At 41.7% G+C, this 16,012-nt stretch overlaps 1 protein-coding gene across 4 annotated transcripts; it reads left to right on the top strand.

The window, feature by feature from the left end:
* Positions 1-14,148, top strand: tfap2a (transcription factor AP-2 alpha). 4 transcript variants are annotated; one of them, XM_005942393.3, is made up of 7 exons: positions 1-134; positions 4,645-5,064; positions 6,267-6,318; positions 8,012-8,237; positions 9,121-9,239; positions 10,942-11,083; positions 12,413-14,148. In XM_005942393.3, the coding sequence occupies exons 1-7, from the start codon at positions 102-104 to the stop codon at positions 12,699-12,701; spliced, it is 1,281 nt and encodes a 426-aa protein (XP_005942455.1). In that variant the 5' UTR covers positions 1-101; the 3' UTR covers positions 12,702-14,148. The 4 variants fall into 4 exon arrangements, with proteins under 4 accessions (XP_005942455.1, XP_005942454.1, XP_005942453.1 ...); XM_005942392.3 differs by lacking the exon at positions 1-134 and adding an exon at positions 1,718-1,989; XM_005942391.3 differs by lacking the exon at positions 1-134 and adding an exon at positions 2,449-3,236.
* The last annotated feature ends 1,864 nt before the right edge of the window (positions 14,149-16,012 follow it).

Raw genomic sequence — 16,012 nt, 5'->3', positions numbered from 1 at the left:
GGCCCAGGTAAAGGTTTACTTTTGCGAACGAAGGCTTAATGAAATAGACGCGCCGTCGGATCGGACCAAAACAAACCGCCAAAGGAAGCAGAGGATAAAGAATGTCAATTATGGGCAAAATGATGGAATGGCAGGTATGTATTGTTTACCTTAAGAAAAAGAAAACGGCTGCAAAAAGGGTGGGAAAAATACATAAAAACAGTCAAAGTATCGACTTGTTGGATGAGGCTGCACGGACGCTATGAAATCCTGTAGTAAAGAGAGGCAGCACAGTTCTGTAGAGGCTCCTGGATTTGATCACACTGGAGATATTTTGGAGTCTTTTGCGGGGAGCTATAGCCTGAAATGTGGAATTAACCATATTTTTTTGTTGTTGTTGTTTTTATTCTGAATGTCTGAAGGTATGGATCGTTTGTTGCAAGGACATCGTGCGCGTTTCAGACACACTGTGAAATCCACATTTGTTTCATCATAAGTTAGACATGTATGGAAACAGACTTGAGGTGCTTTGTTAGAGGTGGAGCGATTAGAAAACACAGCCCGTGCTCGAACCATGTAGTTAGGCTTTCAAGTAGAAAAAACAAAAACAAAGAATAACAGTGATAAACTTTTCATGTGCTTTGCAGCTGTTCCAATTTTGCATGGCGTGAGCATGTCACAGTGGACTTTCTGTACAGTCTCATTTTTAAAAAACGATCTGGGCTTGACTCAAAAGTATGGCCTCGGCTTGTGGATGCGTTGAGGATTTAAGAGAAGACCTGAGATGTTTGGTGGAAGAGAAACACTCCAGTTTCAGGCGAGCAGGCCAGGTCTCTTTTGCACGGATGCATTGCTGTCGTTGACAGCCGCTCCACGTTCATTAATAACAACTGTTTGTTACAAAAAAAAAAAAAAAAAGGTGGGGGGTGGGGTGGAGGGGTCTCCGTCCCACCAAAAATACCAAACAGGCTTTTAAAAGGGGGACAACGCCTTAAAGCGCCGTGGACCTGTCTGCTGACCCACGACCTGGTGAGGTGAAGGCTCAACCGGCGACAGGACAGAGCCAGGCTCCCCCAGCCGCTCATTCAAATGAAACAAGGCCACGTTGTTGTGTTAATTATTGACACCAACCCCACCTCCCTCCCCCTTCCTCAACTCCCTCACAAGCCCTGCCAACCTTACAGGTAGCCAGTGGACCTGTAGAGCAGCTTTGAATAACTCACCCTTTTTAACATCACACTGAAAGAATGGCCTCTCGAGGTCTCAATAGGATTAAAATAACACTTTGGGAGGTTTTTTTTTTTTGGTTTGGTTTTTTTTGCAGACAAAAAAAACCAGGGTTGGCCCCACGGTGTGTGTGATGGGCTGTTTTTACATCAAATTTAAAGTTATCAAGAGGTGGATAGAAGGGAGTTCAGTTTAGACAAAAAAAAGTCACAGAAAAATATATTTGACAATTTGTTAAAAATATACAATTTCTGGAGGATTCTTTAGGATGTGCACTTTTCCATCCTCCCAAATATGAAATCAAAATGATTGTAGAAAGTGTCCCAGGTGCAAGCAGGTCCCCATGCATGACCGTACCCTCCCTTCCTCTCAATAAAAAAAAAACCCACACACACACACACACACACACACCTCATTGAACAGTAGAAATAGTAACCGTGTGTAGCATCTTGTTGCTTTTTTAGTCTTTACCTGTAATGCTGTCCATTGGTGTTGTGTGAGCAGATGGGGGGAATCAAACGGCTGTTGATATGCTAATGAGGCCCGGTGCCAGTGTTATTACAGAGCTGATCCAGCCCTTCACTTCCACCATTAGAGGGAGACCTCAGAGCGCAAGACAGACAACCAACCCACAGCTTCAATAAAAGTAGTTTTTCTGAGCGGGGAGCACAATTCACTGAGTGAAAACAAGACTAAGGCGATACCTATACTCAATATCCACCTCAACAACCCATGAAAATGCTCTGGAAATTAACTGATAACATTAAATATGAAGACTGCGAGGTAAGAGGCTCGTTTTTAATTTACTAAATTTGTTGTTGTTATATTATTATTATTTTTAAACATTCAGTAATTATTTTATGGCTGCTTTTTAAAATTGTTTTGATCCAGCTGTGAGATTCTTTTGACAGCTGTTAGAGAACATATTTAACTGCAAGATGAATAGACTGCATCTTATGGCTTTTGTTAAGTAATGTAATAATAATAATAATAATAATAATAATAATAATAATAATAATAATAATAATAATAATAATAATAATAATAATAGAAAGCTGCTTTTAATATCGTCTGGCTGCATAAAAATCACAGCATTTTCCAATTTAAAACTTACATTAAAAATAAAATAAATATGACAAAAAAATTATATTGCACGTGAAAACATTAAAGCATTAATATACACTTACCATGCATTAAATTAAAAAAAATAGTATTTTAAAGCAGTGTGAGTGCTGGCACTGCCTGGTTCATTTTGCGCTTCAGTTACAAGCTCTTGGACTCTTCAGGTTTTTCTATCACTGCAGAAGCCGTTAAATTCTGCGTGTGCGTGTATGTGTGAAGTGCATACACTGAGTGATTGTTGTTGTTGTGGACACAGACGAAGTTTGGCAGTAATACCGGTGGCTTGTTTAAGGAGTGGAGAAGCCAGTCGGACGTGTTTTCGCCCGCGTCCTGTGAGGATAGAGAAGGACGGGAGCAAGAAAGCAAAAAAGCAGAAAGAAAGAAAGTGGCACCTCCGCGGTCGTGTTAAATGGATTCTTTTAATTTACAGACAAACGGTTCGTTTTCTCCGCTGGTATCGAGGCAAAAACAAGAAATACATAAACAGATAAATAACATTTGCAGTCGCGGTCCAGCCGAGGCCCCAGTAAGTGCTGTTTCGTAATTTTAAAGTGCATGATTAGGCAGGAAGGGGAGTGGAGCTATTTCAAGCCGCGCGCAAAAGTTACAGAGCGCAGGATCCAGCGGCCCTGTCTCACACTGTGGGAATTTTATTTTGCTCCATCTTTCCGGGTCAACGTTAAAGTTAAAGTCGGCGTGACTCTGGGTTTTTTTGGAGTCGAGGACGGATCGGTGGATTAATTCGACGGAGACGGGAGAGGCAGAGAGAGAGAGAGAGAGAGTGAGAGAGAACCATGGAGGACAGCTCGCTGTCGGAGTCTGAGGTGGAAAACAAAGGGACAAGCGGTAGAAATGAGCCGGCTGGAATGCCCATAGCGTCGTCTGCTGGATTTTCACCCAGTTCAGAGGTGCACATTGTTTCCTTCCCTGGCTTCTTCATTCCTGTCTGTGGTCCACCTCCCTTCCCATTCCTGTGTTTCTTTCACTTTTGCGCTTTGGCCTGGGACTCTTTTAAAATGCCCCCCTCCTCCTCCTCCCTCTCTCTCTGATTCGTCAGACGAGGTGAATGTCCCTCTTTTTGTGTGTGCCTCTCTCCGCACACTCTCTCACTCCCTCTTTCTCTCTCACTCCCCCTCTCTCTCTCCCCATCTCTGATTAGATATACTGATTCCTCCTTTCAATGGACGTCATTTAAGCGCAGACTCCTGCCTTGAGTTGCGTCCTCCGCTTCACGCCAGATTTCCGTCTATTCTTTCCTTGTTATTAAGTATTCCTGTGGTATTAATTGTAATGAATGCGTTCTGGTAGGAGTCCGAGAGGGAGACGAAGAAGCGGCTCTTTTTTGGGGCTAATATGAGCTCGAGCGAAGGGACGGTAGCACTGTGATAGAAGCCCGGAGAACAGGGGGGAAAAGAGGGTTTACCAAGAGAAACTTTTCAACCTCGATCGGCCAGCACCGCCGAATATCTGCATTGTTAGAAGCAAATGAAGGGCAGCTGGGATCTAACCGTTTATTTCTGATGGATTATCGTCCTGCTACCGAGGCACATATCTGATCGCCGGGGCCATCGTGATCTTTGCAGGAGAGAAGAGTTTTTTCGGGGGCCTTGTTCTTTTTTTTTCTTTTTTCTTTTTTGGGTTTTGCTGGTTAATTCCTTTTGCTCTTCCCCCCGCCCCCCAAAGACTCCGTGTTTTTGTGAACTGATTACTATAATAATCATTTTTTATTATTATTGAGTCGCACCATAAATCCTTACAGATGTTAGTGCACAGTTTTTCCCCGATGGTAAGTTGCTGGAGTCTCCCACTATCAGATACTTTCTTTCTTTGCTTGTTTGCCTACGAGATTTTCTTCTTTTTTTTTTTATACTTTAAGTTTTTTTTTCCAAAGCGTGCATGCTTGAAAAATCAACTGAGCGTCCTGCAAATAACAATTTAAAAATAAATGCCAGGACTTTCCTATTTAATGCCGTTTCATTTTCTGGATTTTTTAAAAATTATTATTTATTTTGCTCATGTGCTGTCAGGTTATTTTCAATTCCCAAAACTTTGCGGATGTATTGTGGGTGTTGTTGTTTTTTTTGTTGTTTAAAAAAATCCCTTTCCCTCAATTAACTGGAATAATTCAACACAGATTCCACACTTGAGCTAATCGTGTCATCCACTCAGGGGCATATTTGATAATGCCCGCAGAGCATTCACATGTAAAAATATAGACGGACGTTTCGCTAATTTAGGACCGCGTCCTTTCTTTTTCTTTTTCTTTTGAACGTATTCAGGCTAAAACGCTCTTTTCCTTCTTTCCTTACCTGCCAGGATCGTCACGACGGCACCAGCAATGGGACAGCCAGGCTACCTCAGCTGGGCAGCGTGGGCCAGAGTCCCTACACGAGCGCCCCTCCGCTCTCCCACACACCGAACTCGGACTTCCAGCCTCCGTACTTTCCCCCACCCTACCAGCCCATCTACCCGCAGTCTCAGGACCCTTACTCGCACGTCAACGACCCATACTCCCTCAACTCCCTGCACGCCCAACCGCAGCCACAGCACCCGGGCTGGCCGGGCCAGAGGCAGGGTCAGGAGAGCGGCCTGCTGCATCAGCACCGCAGCCTGCCCCACCAGTTGTGCCGGGAGTATCGCAGGGAAGTGCTCCTGCCATCCGGCCACGGCATCGATACGGGATTGTCGGACTCTATCCCTATCCATGGAATACACCAATCCTTAGAAGACGTGCAGGTGAGGCAGCGTTTACCTGGCTTTCTCTTTCTGTGGAATTACTCCATTTAAGAAATGAAAATAGAAAAAAAATGAAAGAAAGAAAGAAAGAAAAGGAATAATGCTGTTATTAAGAGTTCGAGCACCACGGGTGCCAACCCGCTATTATCTGTAAGAGTGAGGGTGTGTGTGTGTTTTTTATTTAAATAAATAATGAAATTTGTTCTGTCACCCGCCTTTAAGAAATCAGGTACTAGTCATAGCAGTGCTGTAACTGTATCATGTTTATCGTATTAATATTCGCTGATACAAACACGACTGACACGCAGTAAATTAGGTTCGGGGAGCTCATTATAGCTCTTAAAATATACAAAACAAATAAATGCGTGGATTTTTTTTCAGTATCGTCAAGGTGTTTTAAGACAAAGCAGCACTGATTTGCAATTTATTTCTGTCATGAAATATATTTTAAAAACCATTCACAATGCTGTTCGTCGACACATGGCTTTTGTTCGACATCTGAAAGTAAAAAGGCATGAAATACATGAAAATAATAGATATCTCTATTTTCACGATTCATTTTCTTTCGTGTCGTTTGCTTTTTATTTAATTTCTCTGTTTAAAACAAAATAAAATAAATGAAGCCGACGCTTATTTGAGAACAATAACATGAGAGTGTACTGCATGCACATTAACAAGAGAATTTTACTTTGCTGCACGGAGCTCAGACAGACGTTTTACTGAAGGTCTGTGATGGACGAGCTTTTAAATTTGTCAATAAACTCCATTTATAATAAGAACATTACACAAAAAAATCAGAAACAAACACCAATAATTCGCTAATTAGTTCATAGGCCTTTAATAGGCAGCGCCGCCGTAATTACTATCCAATCTAGATTAGAAGTTTCCTTGTGAGTACAGCCAATCTGAAGGCGAAATTAGGTCAGGATTATGGGGCGACACAGCTTCGTTATTTAAGTCTGCGTTTTTCATCTAATCAGTGTAACCGGTCGAAAACACCATGGACAATAATAACAGGTATGGGGCCTCGGGAGCCTCCATGTTGGGTGATTCTGGCTGCTAATTGTGTCAGGCTTTGTTCCTGCACCGCATCCTGAGGTGCGTTTACGTACGCAGGACCGAGGCTGACATTATTAGGTTTTTCCTTCTCTTTCCTGCCTTTGTGCTTAAACGTATACTTTTTTTTTGCATTTGTGTCATAGCCTGTTGAGGATCAAGGAATTCACATCCCCGACCAGACTGTAATTAAAAAAGGTAAGCAATTTCCTCCGAGATACAGTACCATGCATGTTTCTTCAAGCTGCACACCACCAAGCAACACACACACACTCGCATACACGCACAAACGCCATTCACTATTCTGCTCGAGAGAGCTCGATGCAATGCGGTAATGCCTGACTGATCCTAATACGCAGTAGCCTATTTTTCATTACATGGTTTCCAAGTGCGTCAAACTGGCTGCACCTTTTTTTTTTCCTCGCTGATGGAATTTACTGTCAGCGTTTCAGCGCAGCGGGGAGATGAGTAGAGCTGGTGGGCTTTGTAGGCCCGCGTGCTATTGATGGTCAAAGATACAGGCCTCATAGACGATCCTGGCACTTCAGGAAGCCAATAGCTGCAATCACGTAGCGTGGTCAAATCTAAAATGGGAGTTGGTACCGCTGGATGGAGCACAGGCCTGCTGTGTGTAGGATGATAGTCTGTCATTCAGTGAGGGGAATCAAAACTAGGCTTGGGAAAAAAATAAAATCACTTGGCTGGATGTTTAATATGGTGAAATGCAATTGTTTAAATATATATTTAGGCTACTTTGGTGAAGGTTGTTGGATTGTGCTGCTGCTGCTTCAGTCCGTCGTGTTTATTTGCTGTTGAAATTCAGTGAATTGTATTACTTGACACAACACGAGGAAGTCCCATTCTTTTCGTGGCCATGTTTAAAAACGTTTTGTCAGGTCAAATTAGAACTCGCTGGATAAGATATGGAGTGATTTTGCTTCCCCATTTCTTCCCTTCCTTTTTTCGTTTTTTACTTCTTTCTTTCTTTCTTTTTTAAAAATCTTTTTAACCATTCTTTCTTTTTTAGTCTGTCTATCTGCACATCAACATGATAATTGGCTTCTTATATTAGTAATCTCAAGAGTTCGTTTAACTCCTATTGTCTCTATTAGGCTCCCTTGAGCCATTAATGTCACAAGTGATCTATCCAAAGGCGCACAGTCCCCTTTGTCTCCGGTTACTGCACACCAAAACGGTGTAAAGCCCAGCACTGCTGAGCCCCCCCTCCACATACACACACACACCCCTACCCCACTATCCCCCCCACCCAGTGTGAAATCACACACGGGGTACGGTGTTTTGCTGGATACCCAGGATATGTCAAAATAGGTAGACTTTACAGAATCTCTCGGTTGTTATGGTTGCTTTGTGCGGAGATGCTGTGTAGGGCGCACACATCCTTTTATTTCTCATTGTCTGCTGCATAGTTGTCTACATAATGTCATTGAGTGGTGTTTTTTTTAAGTGATAATAATAATAAAAATAATAAAAAAAACAAAAGAGCACAGACGAGCGGAAGTATTCTGGCTTTCAAGCAGGTATATTTGAACGGAAATCAGGTCTCATAGTGCTGATTTTACTGATTCTGCAATATATTATTATTATTATTATTATTATTATTATTATTATTATTATTATTATTATTATTATTATTATTATTATTATTATTATCATTTGCCAGTCTTACCAAACATGTACACATGTTGTGCTAAACTCCAATTCCGGGGCCTAACCTCCACCCCCTTCTCATTTAGTTAAGGCTCTGCATTGCATGAAATTCACTGAGCACGGTCTCTCTCTCTCTTTCTCTCTCACCCCGCAATCCCTCCCTCCTTCCTTCTCTCCATCCCGCCATCCCTCTCTCTCTCCCTGTCTTCCTCCCTGGCTATAGGTCCAGTGTCTTTATCCAAGAACAACAACGTCTCCGCAATCCCAGTAAATAAGGACGGTCTTTTCGGAGGGGTGGTTAACCCCAACGAGGTGTTCTGCTCAGTTCCGGGTCGCCTGTCCCTTCTCAGTTCCACATCAAAGTACAAGGTCACGGTGGCAGAGGTGCAGAGACGCCTCTCGCCGCCCGAGTGCCTCAACGCCTCTCTGCTGGGCGGGGTGCTGAGGAGGTGAGTTTGACTGGGAGGCTGAAAAAAAAATCTCCTCTCTCTACTCCCTCTTTACCTGTGGGTTTGTGCGCGTGCGTATGAAACTCGCTCTACTCCAATCATTTCTTTCAGCGAGCGTGCATCTCTCCCTTTCGCTCTTGCTTTCCCATTCTCTCTTTCTCTCTCTCTCCTCTGTACCAAGAATAATTAAAATCGACCAACCATGACACCTAGCTCCTGCATTTAAAGCAGGGGGGTCTGTTAAATTCCATATCAACTTCCCAAGCGTACTGGGTATCTCTCTCTCTTTCTCTCTCTCCCAAATTAATGTAGGCCTAGTCTGTTTCAAGCTCCGCTCTATAGGCCCACTGAAGGCATTACACATGAAAACATTGGTCTCCAGTGAACTGTCTACAGAAGTGCTGCAGACACACAGCCAGTAATAGCGCTGCCTATTAAGTAGGACTTTATTTATTCAGTTTGTACAGTATTTGCTGGTAGAAAAAAAGACGGAGGGGGCTCCTTTAGTATTATTTATTGTTTCTAGCTATCAGATATGTGGAGGAGGGTGAAGTTCACGTCCGATTTTAAATCACAACCACTGTTAAATTAGCCAAAACATATATACAGTCAATCATTAATAGTTATGCATTAATCATTACCTTTATACATATATATATATATATATAATTATATATAATTGATATATCATATCATATATATATATTATATCTATATATATAGATATAATATATATATATATATAATATATATATTATATATACTTATATATATATATACTTCAAGAGAAAATATTCTTGCTCATATATTAGCCTCCCTTATACAAATTCCTCCACATGAGCAACACTACAATGAGTTTTTCTGCTTTGTGTTACTGTCACAGGGCCAAGTCTAAGAACGGAGGAAGAAGCTTAAGGGAGAAGCTGGATAAAATCGGTTTGAATCTACCTGCGGGCAGACGCAAGGCAGCCAACGTAACCTTGTTGACGTCACTAGTCGAAGGTAAGTCGGATACCGTAAATTACGTTCCCACTCTTGTTGCTCCCGCGATACCAGGTGCTTGCAAACTAGGTTTTTTTCTCTCCTTTCTCTCTTTCTTTCTTTCTTTCTCTGTGTTGGAAATCAGCATATGCGCTCATCCGTGTAATGTGGACCGACTTTGCCTCGCAAGTAATAAAGCATGAAGGATGTGTGTGTGTGTATGTCTGCGAGTGTGTGTGAGAAGAGAAACACACACGCACACACACACACACACACACACACATATATGTATATATAGTGAGAATGGTGCTGGTAATTCTAGTGGCTTTGCAGCGTTGGCCTTCGCTTTCAGGAGCACACTTGCAGGTCCACGGCTGGCCTAGTTTATACACTGGATTAATTTGTGTTGAAGTCCAGTTAATTATTGAGTGCTGCTTGTTTATTGGGCACCGCTGAGCTGTTTCACCTCATGGATGAGAAGTCGATTGATTTATTAACCCTGCATTGTTTCAAACGTTAATATAGTCTGGATATAACAGTACAGAGCTGATTTTTAATGGTGACTTAATTCTTTCGTTAATAGCTTGCCATGCTTTGGCTTTCGGTGGAATTTTTATTGCATGCAAATGGCGTGGCGCTGACCTATTGGGAGCTATATGTTTTGGGCCTATTACAAAATAAATTAGTCAATTATTGTGCGCAGAAAAGATGCCTTTTGCGCGACTGGATAAATCCATTCTGCTAGCAGAGTTGAACCTTATTATTCAGTGCAGTGGTATTTGGTGTGCTGCTGGTTTCCAAAGGTGAAAGCCTGCGATGCTTCATTGGTCCCCGTTAATCATTATTGCAGAGAAGCACCGAATGCAATATTCATTGTGTTTCGTAGAAATTTGGTGCTGTATTGTAATGAGCCTGGAGAAATGTTTGATTGTGGGTAATAAGAGGGTGGTGGCACGTGGGGGGTTGGGGTGGTGGATGACAGAGAAGGGTGGGGGGGACTGAGACAGCCGGTTATTTATTGAAGGGACAGTGGGTTTTCTGTGCTGTCATTGTTTACGATCCGCTCCATTTTATGGAAAATAGCTTACCGGACTTGAGCTTTGATGCTAATTGGCGCATGCGTTCTTCCGGAGCAGAGGCTTATGGGCAGGAAGCCCCGCAGTAAAAACTCAACTGCTTCAGGAAATTAAAACCAAAGACTTGGGAAAAAAAATCCACCAACAAGAGAGGCGAGCTTGGGACGGAATTAAAGCAGAAAGTCTCATAAGTGAAGTTTGCAAAGGCAAAGTGAGATTTAGGTGTAGCCTTTTAAAATTGCTGTGATGTGCTGGACTTTCAATAATGCGCAGGCATTGGTAATCAATGACATGGTGTCGAGCATGACGCTCCGTCTATACTTCACCTCCACTTAAAGGTTCTCCTCCATCTCTTAAGTGTTCCCACGGTGTGACGGAAAGACGGGGTGCACTGACTGCTCGCAGGGCCAGCTTCATTATCATTATGAATATTATTATTATTATTATTATTATTATTATTATTATTATGTCGTCATCAGCAGCAGCATCATCACTGACGCTGTTGGGAACGCACAGGTGCCTTAACCCTGCCGTCTGAACGCACAGACTGGACGCTGTGTTCGGGCAGAGAGTGTGAACTTGTCTATGCTTGATGTAACCATGCTTTATGGGCAAACACATTCAACCTCATTTCTTTTCGTTCTCAGGCGAAGCGGTGCATCTTGCCAGGGATTTCGGTTATGTATGCGAGACCGAGTTTCCAGCCAAGGCAGTAGCTGAATATGTAAACCGTCAGCATTCCGACCCAAACGAACAAGTCCAAAGAAAAAACATGCTGTTGGCCACGAAGTAAGTGCTATTATCACATTTCACCATGTCACACCAAATGCATGCCGCTCTGTGCCAGCACAGAATTTGATCAAAGTGCTGCTTTTTTACGCAGTTTTCACAGGCTGAATAATTTATTTTGCATTATTTTATTTTCTATTTTTTAATTAGAGTACGCTACGTCAAAAACGTGACCATGATAAATAAAAAAATAAAAAAATAAAGAACGCGTTTGCCTCATACATATCGGGCTAGTGTTACCGAGTAACAATTAATTAATAATTAATTAATTAACAAACTTCTCACGCTTCTCACCTGTTTTAATTATAGACTTAATTCACTTCCTTGTTTTCCTTTATTATTAGGTGCCTCTATATGATATCATAAATTATAATTACAAGGCTTGCTAAATATACCGCTGTTCAATATGGGCCTTTCGCCTCATCCACTCGCGCAGCAGCATTTTATTTACTGTGAGATTTCAGTGACACTGACACATAGCTGGTTTTCATCCAGCACACTGTTGGTGTTTATGCATTAACTAAAACATGGGAAGTCCTTACAGGGCAAAGAAAAGCAGAGGCAGCATTTAATATTGATGATAGGCTGCTATAATCAAACAGCTGTTAGCCATAACTGCTTATTATAGGCTTTTTTTTAATGTTAATATACAAGTGGCATGATATGGTGTGTGTATCTGTGTTAATCCACCATTAATGCTGGAGCCCCCCCTAAAAGGAATATATGTGTTTAATAATTTAATGTCATATATTGCTAAATCGTTGGTTTTAAATGATGAAAATAAAAGGATGAAAGCAGGAATTTTCTTTTTTTTTTCATTTCTTTGTCTTTCCTGTTTGATAATCAGCGACTTAAGTTCCGAGTTGACGCTGCAAAAAAAGAAAAAAGAAGAAGTTCATTATATTAGCAGATCTTTCCTTGTGTAGTTGGCTCGTGTATTATGATTTTTAAAAATGATTATTTATATTTTAAAGTAAAATATTGCAGCTAAGAGATTAACTGTCACCTGTTTGTAGCTCCAGGACATTTTCTTTCCCCAAATGTTATTTTTGGAAACGAAGCGAAGGAAACACGGGCTCACACAACAAATTTTTCCACGCAGATATGAGAATGTGATGAAATAAGTTTCTCTTTTAAGCTCCAGCCGGATACTTTTGACTCGCTTTAAGCAAGTTTAGGATTTACAACCCAGCACTCCCGCGGGGGCATTTCGTTTTGCAGTGTGTCCATTTGAATTTAGCCTCCTTTTCTTGTATTATTGGAACATTAAATTTGCATGCAGGGATTTTCTGTCTCGGTCATTAACACCTCCTGTCTCTCTGATTTTAGGCAAGTCTGCAAAGAGTTCACAGACCTGCTGTCCCAGGACCGCTCGCCGTTGGGAAACTCACGGCCACAGCCCATTCTTGAACCGGGAATTCAAAGCTGTTTGACCCACTTCAGTCTAATTTCGCACGGTTTCGGAACCCCTGCACTGTGCGCGGCCATCACGGCCCTGCAGAACTATTTGACCGAGGCTATCAAAGCCATGGACAAAATGTACCTCAACAACAACCCCAACAGTCACTCAGATAACGGCACTAAAGGCGGAGACAAAGACGAGAAGCACAGAAAGTGATCTTTTTTCTCTCTCTCTCTCCATCCCATCTTCACCGAGGGCCAAACCGGCCCCCCCACGCAGGGGCCCTTCTTCTGCACCGACCCCACACCCTTCCGCCCCGGCGCCCCTCTGCCCCCAACCATCCAATATAAATATTATAAATACCTTATAAATATTATTGATAAAGTTAAACGTGCCACTTCCTGATCTTGCGCGGTTTTACATGTTTTTTTGTTTTTGTTTTGTTTTGTTTTTACATCCCACTTTGGATTCAGGAGCAGGGGGAGGGAAAAAAAAAGAAAAGTCGCAAGAATCTTCTTCCATCACCTGAACCATATGAAATGTTATTTAAAAAATAAAAAAAGAAAGAAAAGAGGAGAAAAAAGCTGCAGAGGAACAGCTCCAGGGCGAGGAAAAGCTGTATTGCCTCACCCAGAGGACTTTTTATGTACTCCCCTTATTTTTTATGAGCTGCAACGGATGGACTGAAATCCAGCGACCCCTCTATATCTCAATTTTACGATTGTGACAAAGAAAAAAAAGAAGAAGAAGCTAAAAGAGGACGAATTCTTATCAGTATTGTGAATAGTAAACTTGAAAAACAACGAGAAATCCCACAGATCTCCATGCCATGACTTCAGTTGTAGACTCTGTCTCTCTCTCTCTCACTCTCTCTCTCTCTCTCTGTCCAAGCGACCAACTTGAACTTTTTTGAATTTCAACACGATTCACGGTTATATAAGGGAATCAGTGTTCATGTATGTATATATTTATTTATGTGTAATTTAATGGGAATTGTAAATATGGTGCGTCTGTTGAAACTTCTTTTTTTTTATTTATCTGGTGCCTCCTGTTTTAGTGGGTTTGAATATTCGGTTAGTTCTTCATGTGATTTTATGGTTCTTAGAAAAACAGAAGTTTGGGGTAATTTTTCATTTCTCTGGGATATTTCAACTCAGCCCTCTTGTAGCATGTTGAGGCGACATTGAAGCAAGTGAACAAATTTAATAGAAATAAACTTCCAATTTTCTCTCTATATATCATCCTTATTCAGTTTTTTTCTTTAAATTTTATTTCAGACAGAGCATAAGTGAGCCCCCCCACCCCCCCACCACCCCCGAGGAGAAATGTTCTTGTGTGTGTGTGTGCGTGTGTGTTTCTATTTTTCGTTTTTATACGAGCTTTTATGTATTGTGCCAATCAGAAATACGTTCCCACCTCTTGTTCTCTCCTTCAAGCAGCATAAAAGCAATAAATGGAATATTGTCTTTTTTTCAATGTTCGAAGACATTCAAAAACATTTTTTTTGGGGACCACCTGATATCTTGTTATGTCCGATAATGTCCGAAAATTGGAGGCGGTTTTAGCTGTATTGTATAGACCTGTGCTGGCAATAGTTCCTATGCCTGTCAATGTATTATAGTCCTTTGTTGCCCAGAAAAAAATAAATATTTGATACGCTTCATCTCGATTTTATTAATATCTTTTAATTTTTTATTCACTGCTTGATATACCCGGGTGTTTTTTTTCTTCTTCACGATTTTTTGTCTTGGTATTTTCCCCCCTATTCTGAACGGCTACAGTAATTGAGTTTAAGTCTCCCCTGACGATTGCTCCTTGCAATAAGCAGCTGAACTCACTGTTTCCCTCAAGTATAATAAAAAAAATTCTTACTTTAAACTCCCTAGTTCAGAGCACAGGATCTTATGCAGGCCAAATGGCTCACAACAATGGATATATTCGCGTTTGAAGTGTGCAGCGCCACCCCTCCAGCTAAAACCCTCTGAGATGTATATAGGCCTGGTGTGCAATGTTTTGTTGTTATAGGCTATATTTGGCTCTTCTTCGTTGATTCTGTGCCGGATCTTTATTCAAAGACACGCATCAAATATTTGTTATGTTGTTTCGCCTCTCAGTGTAATCAATGAACAATCAGAGAGCTCAGTGTGGTGGATTTGTATTTATTTTTTTTCACATGTGTCTATTCCGTGGCATAACCGTAACACTTTTTTCACTTTTTAACAACGAGTGTCCAGCTCTAAACTACAATTTCGCCTGATTTTGTGACTGTGGTTCTGAAAATGTGGCCATTTTTAAATTTGTATTTATTTATTTATGTATTTATTGTCGTACTTTGTGATGGCAAATCTGGCGCTAGGCTCCCCCCCCCCCCCCTTTTTTTTTTTTTTTTTTTTTTTTTTTTTTGGTCATTTTGTGTGCAAAAACTGGGGCGAGGCCCCCCCCCCCCCCCTTTTCTTTCTTTTTTTTGTGTTGTTGTTGCATGAGCTGCGCAGAGCGGCCCATTGCATAACATTTAAGCTGCGTTTGATTGTGTGCTGATGGCCTGGCACCTATAGTTCCGAATCAATCTCGTCTGCGGCGTGAATCAGTCTGGTGATATATGCATTCTCGTATTGTTTCTTGCTTTTCCCCATTTCACTGTCTGGTAACCATGCAGTTTAAAATATTGTAACACTGGGAGATATGGCACCCCACACCCCACCGTTCTCCCGCCCACCCCACCCTTCCCCTCCTTCCCCTCTTTCTCTTCTCCCCGGTCTCCTCGGCAGTCGTATTTATTATCTGCATGATTTTCGGGCCTCAGTTTAATTCTGAGGCAGTTGTTTTGCAGGAGGGTGAATGAAGCCTAACTGTACATGTCCTTGGCATAATTGCGATGCACAGTGCTGGAGCAGGTGAAGCGAGGCATTGTCTGTCAGGCCCTGTTTTTGTTGGCTCAGTCCTCAGATTGTGTGTGGGATCCTGTCCTCAGGCACAATAGCTCACTCATAAAGGAGAGAGACTACCCGGCTGCTCCTGCTATGGTGGATGTGAGGTGGTGGTGGTGAGGGGGGGGGACTAGCATAAATAGTCACTTTAAGGGGAAAACAATCGTATTAAAACGGCATTCATTGGCATTAGCGAAAAGGAAGCCCCTCGCGTGTGTCATTAATGCTAATGTTATTTAATAAATTTATCGGGGCCGGGCTGAATGAAAACAGGTTTTTTGACGGTGAGACAAACGCATTAGAAATAGTCATATCGGTGACAATGGTGGAAATTTGTGCTCGTTATTAGCAGGAGATGAGGAGGATCGAAAGGCCCGTAATTAGAGCGTGTTTTAAATAGAATCGGGGTGTTAAAGAAACTCGGAATCCCATTGTTTGCCTTTGTTTACACCGATACCGGGCCTGCAATTTGCATGGATACCTTAAAAATACAAAATTGGAATTTTACCCTAATTTGATCTTAAACAGGTAGAACTAGTTTCTCAAATGCCTCACAGCAAAAGTCATTTACAACACACACGCAAAATAAAGGGGGGGGGG

This window comes from Haplochromis burtoni, unplaced genomic scaffold, assembly GCF_018398535.1.
Source record: "Haplochromis burtoni strain Fernald_Lab_line unplaced genomic scaffold, NCSU_Asbu1 Contig_331, whole genome shotgun sequence".
Lineage (NCBI taxonomy): Eukaryota > Metazoa > Chordata > Actinopteri > Cichliformes > Cichlidae > Haplochromis > Haplochromis burtoni.
The sequence above is the reverse complement of the archived record's forward strand: the minus strand, read 5'-3'. Positions and strand labels throughout refer to the sequence as shown.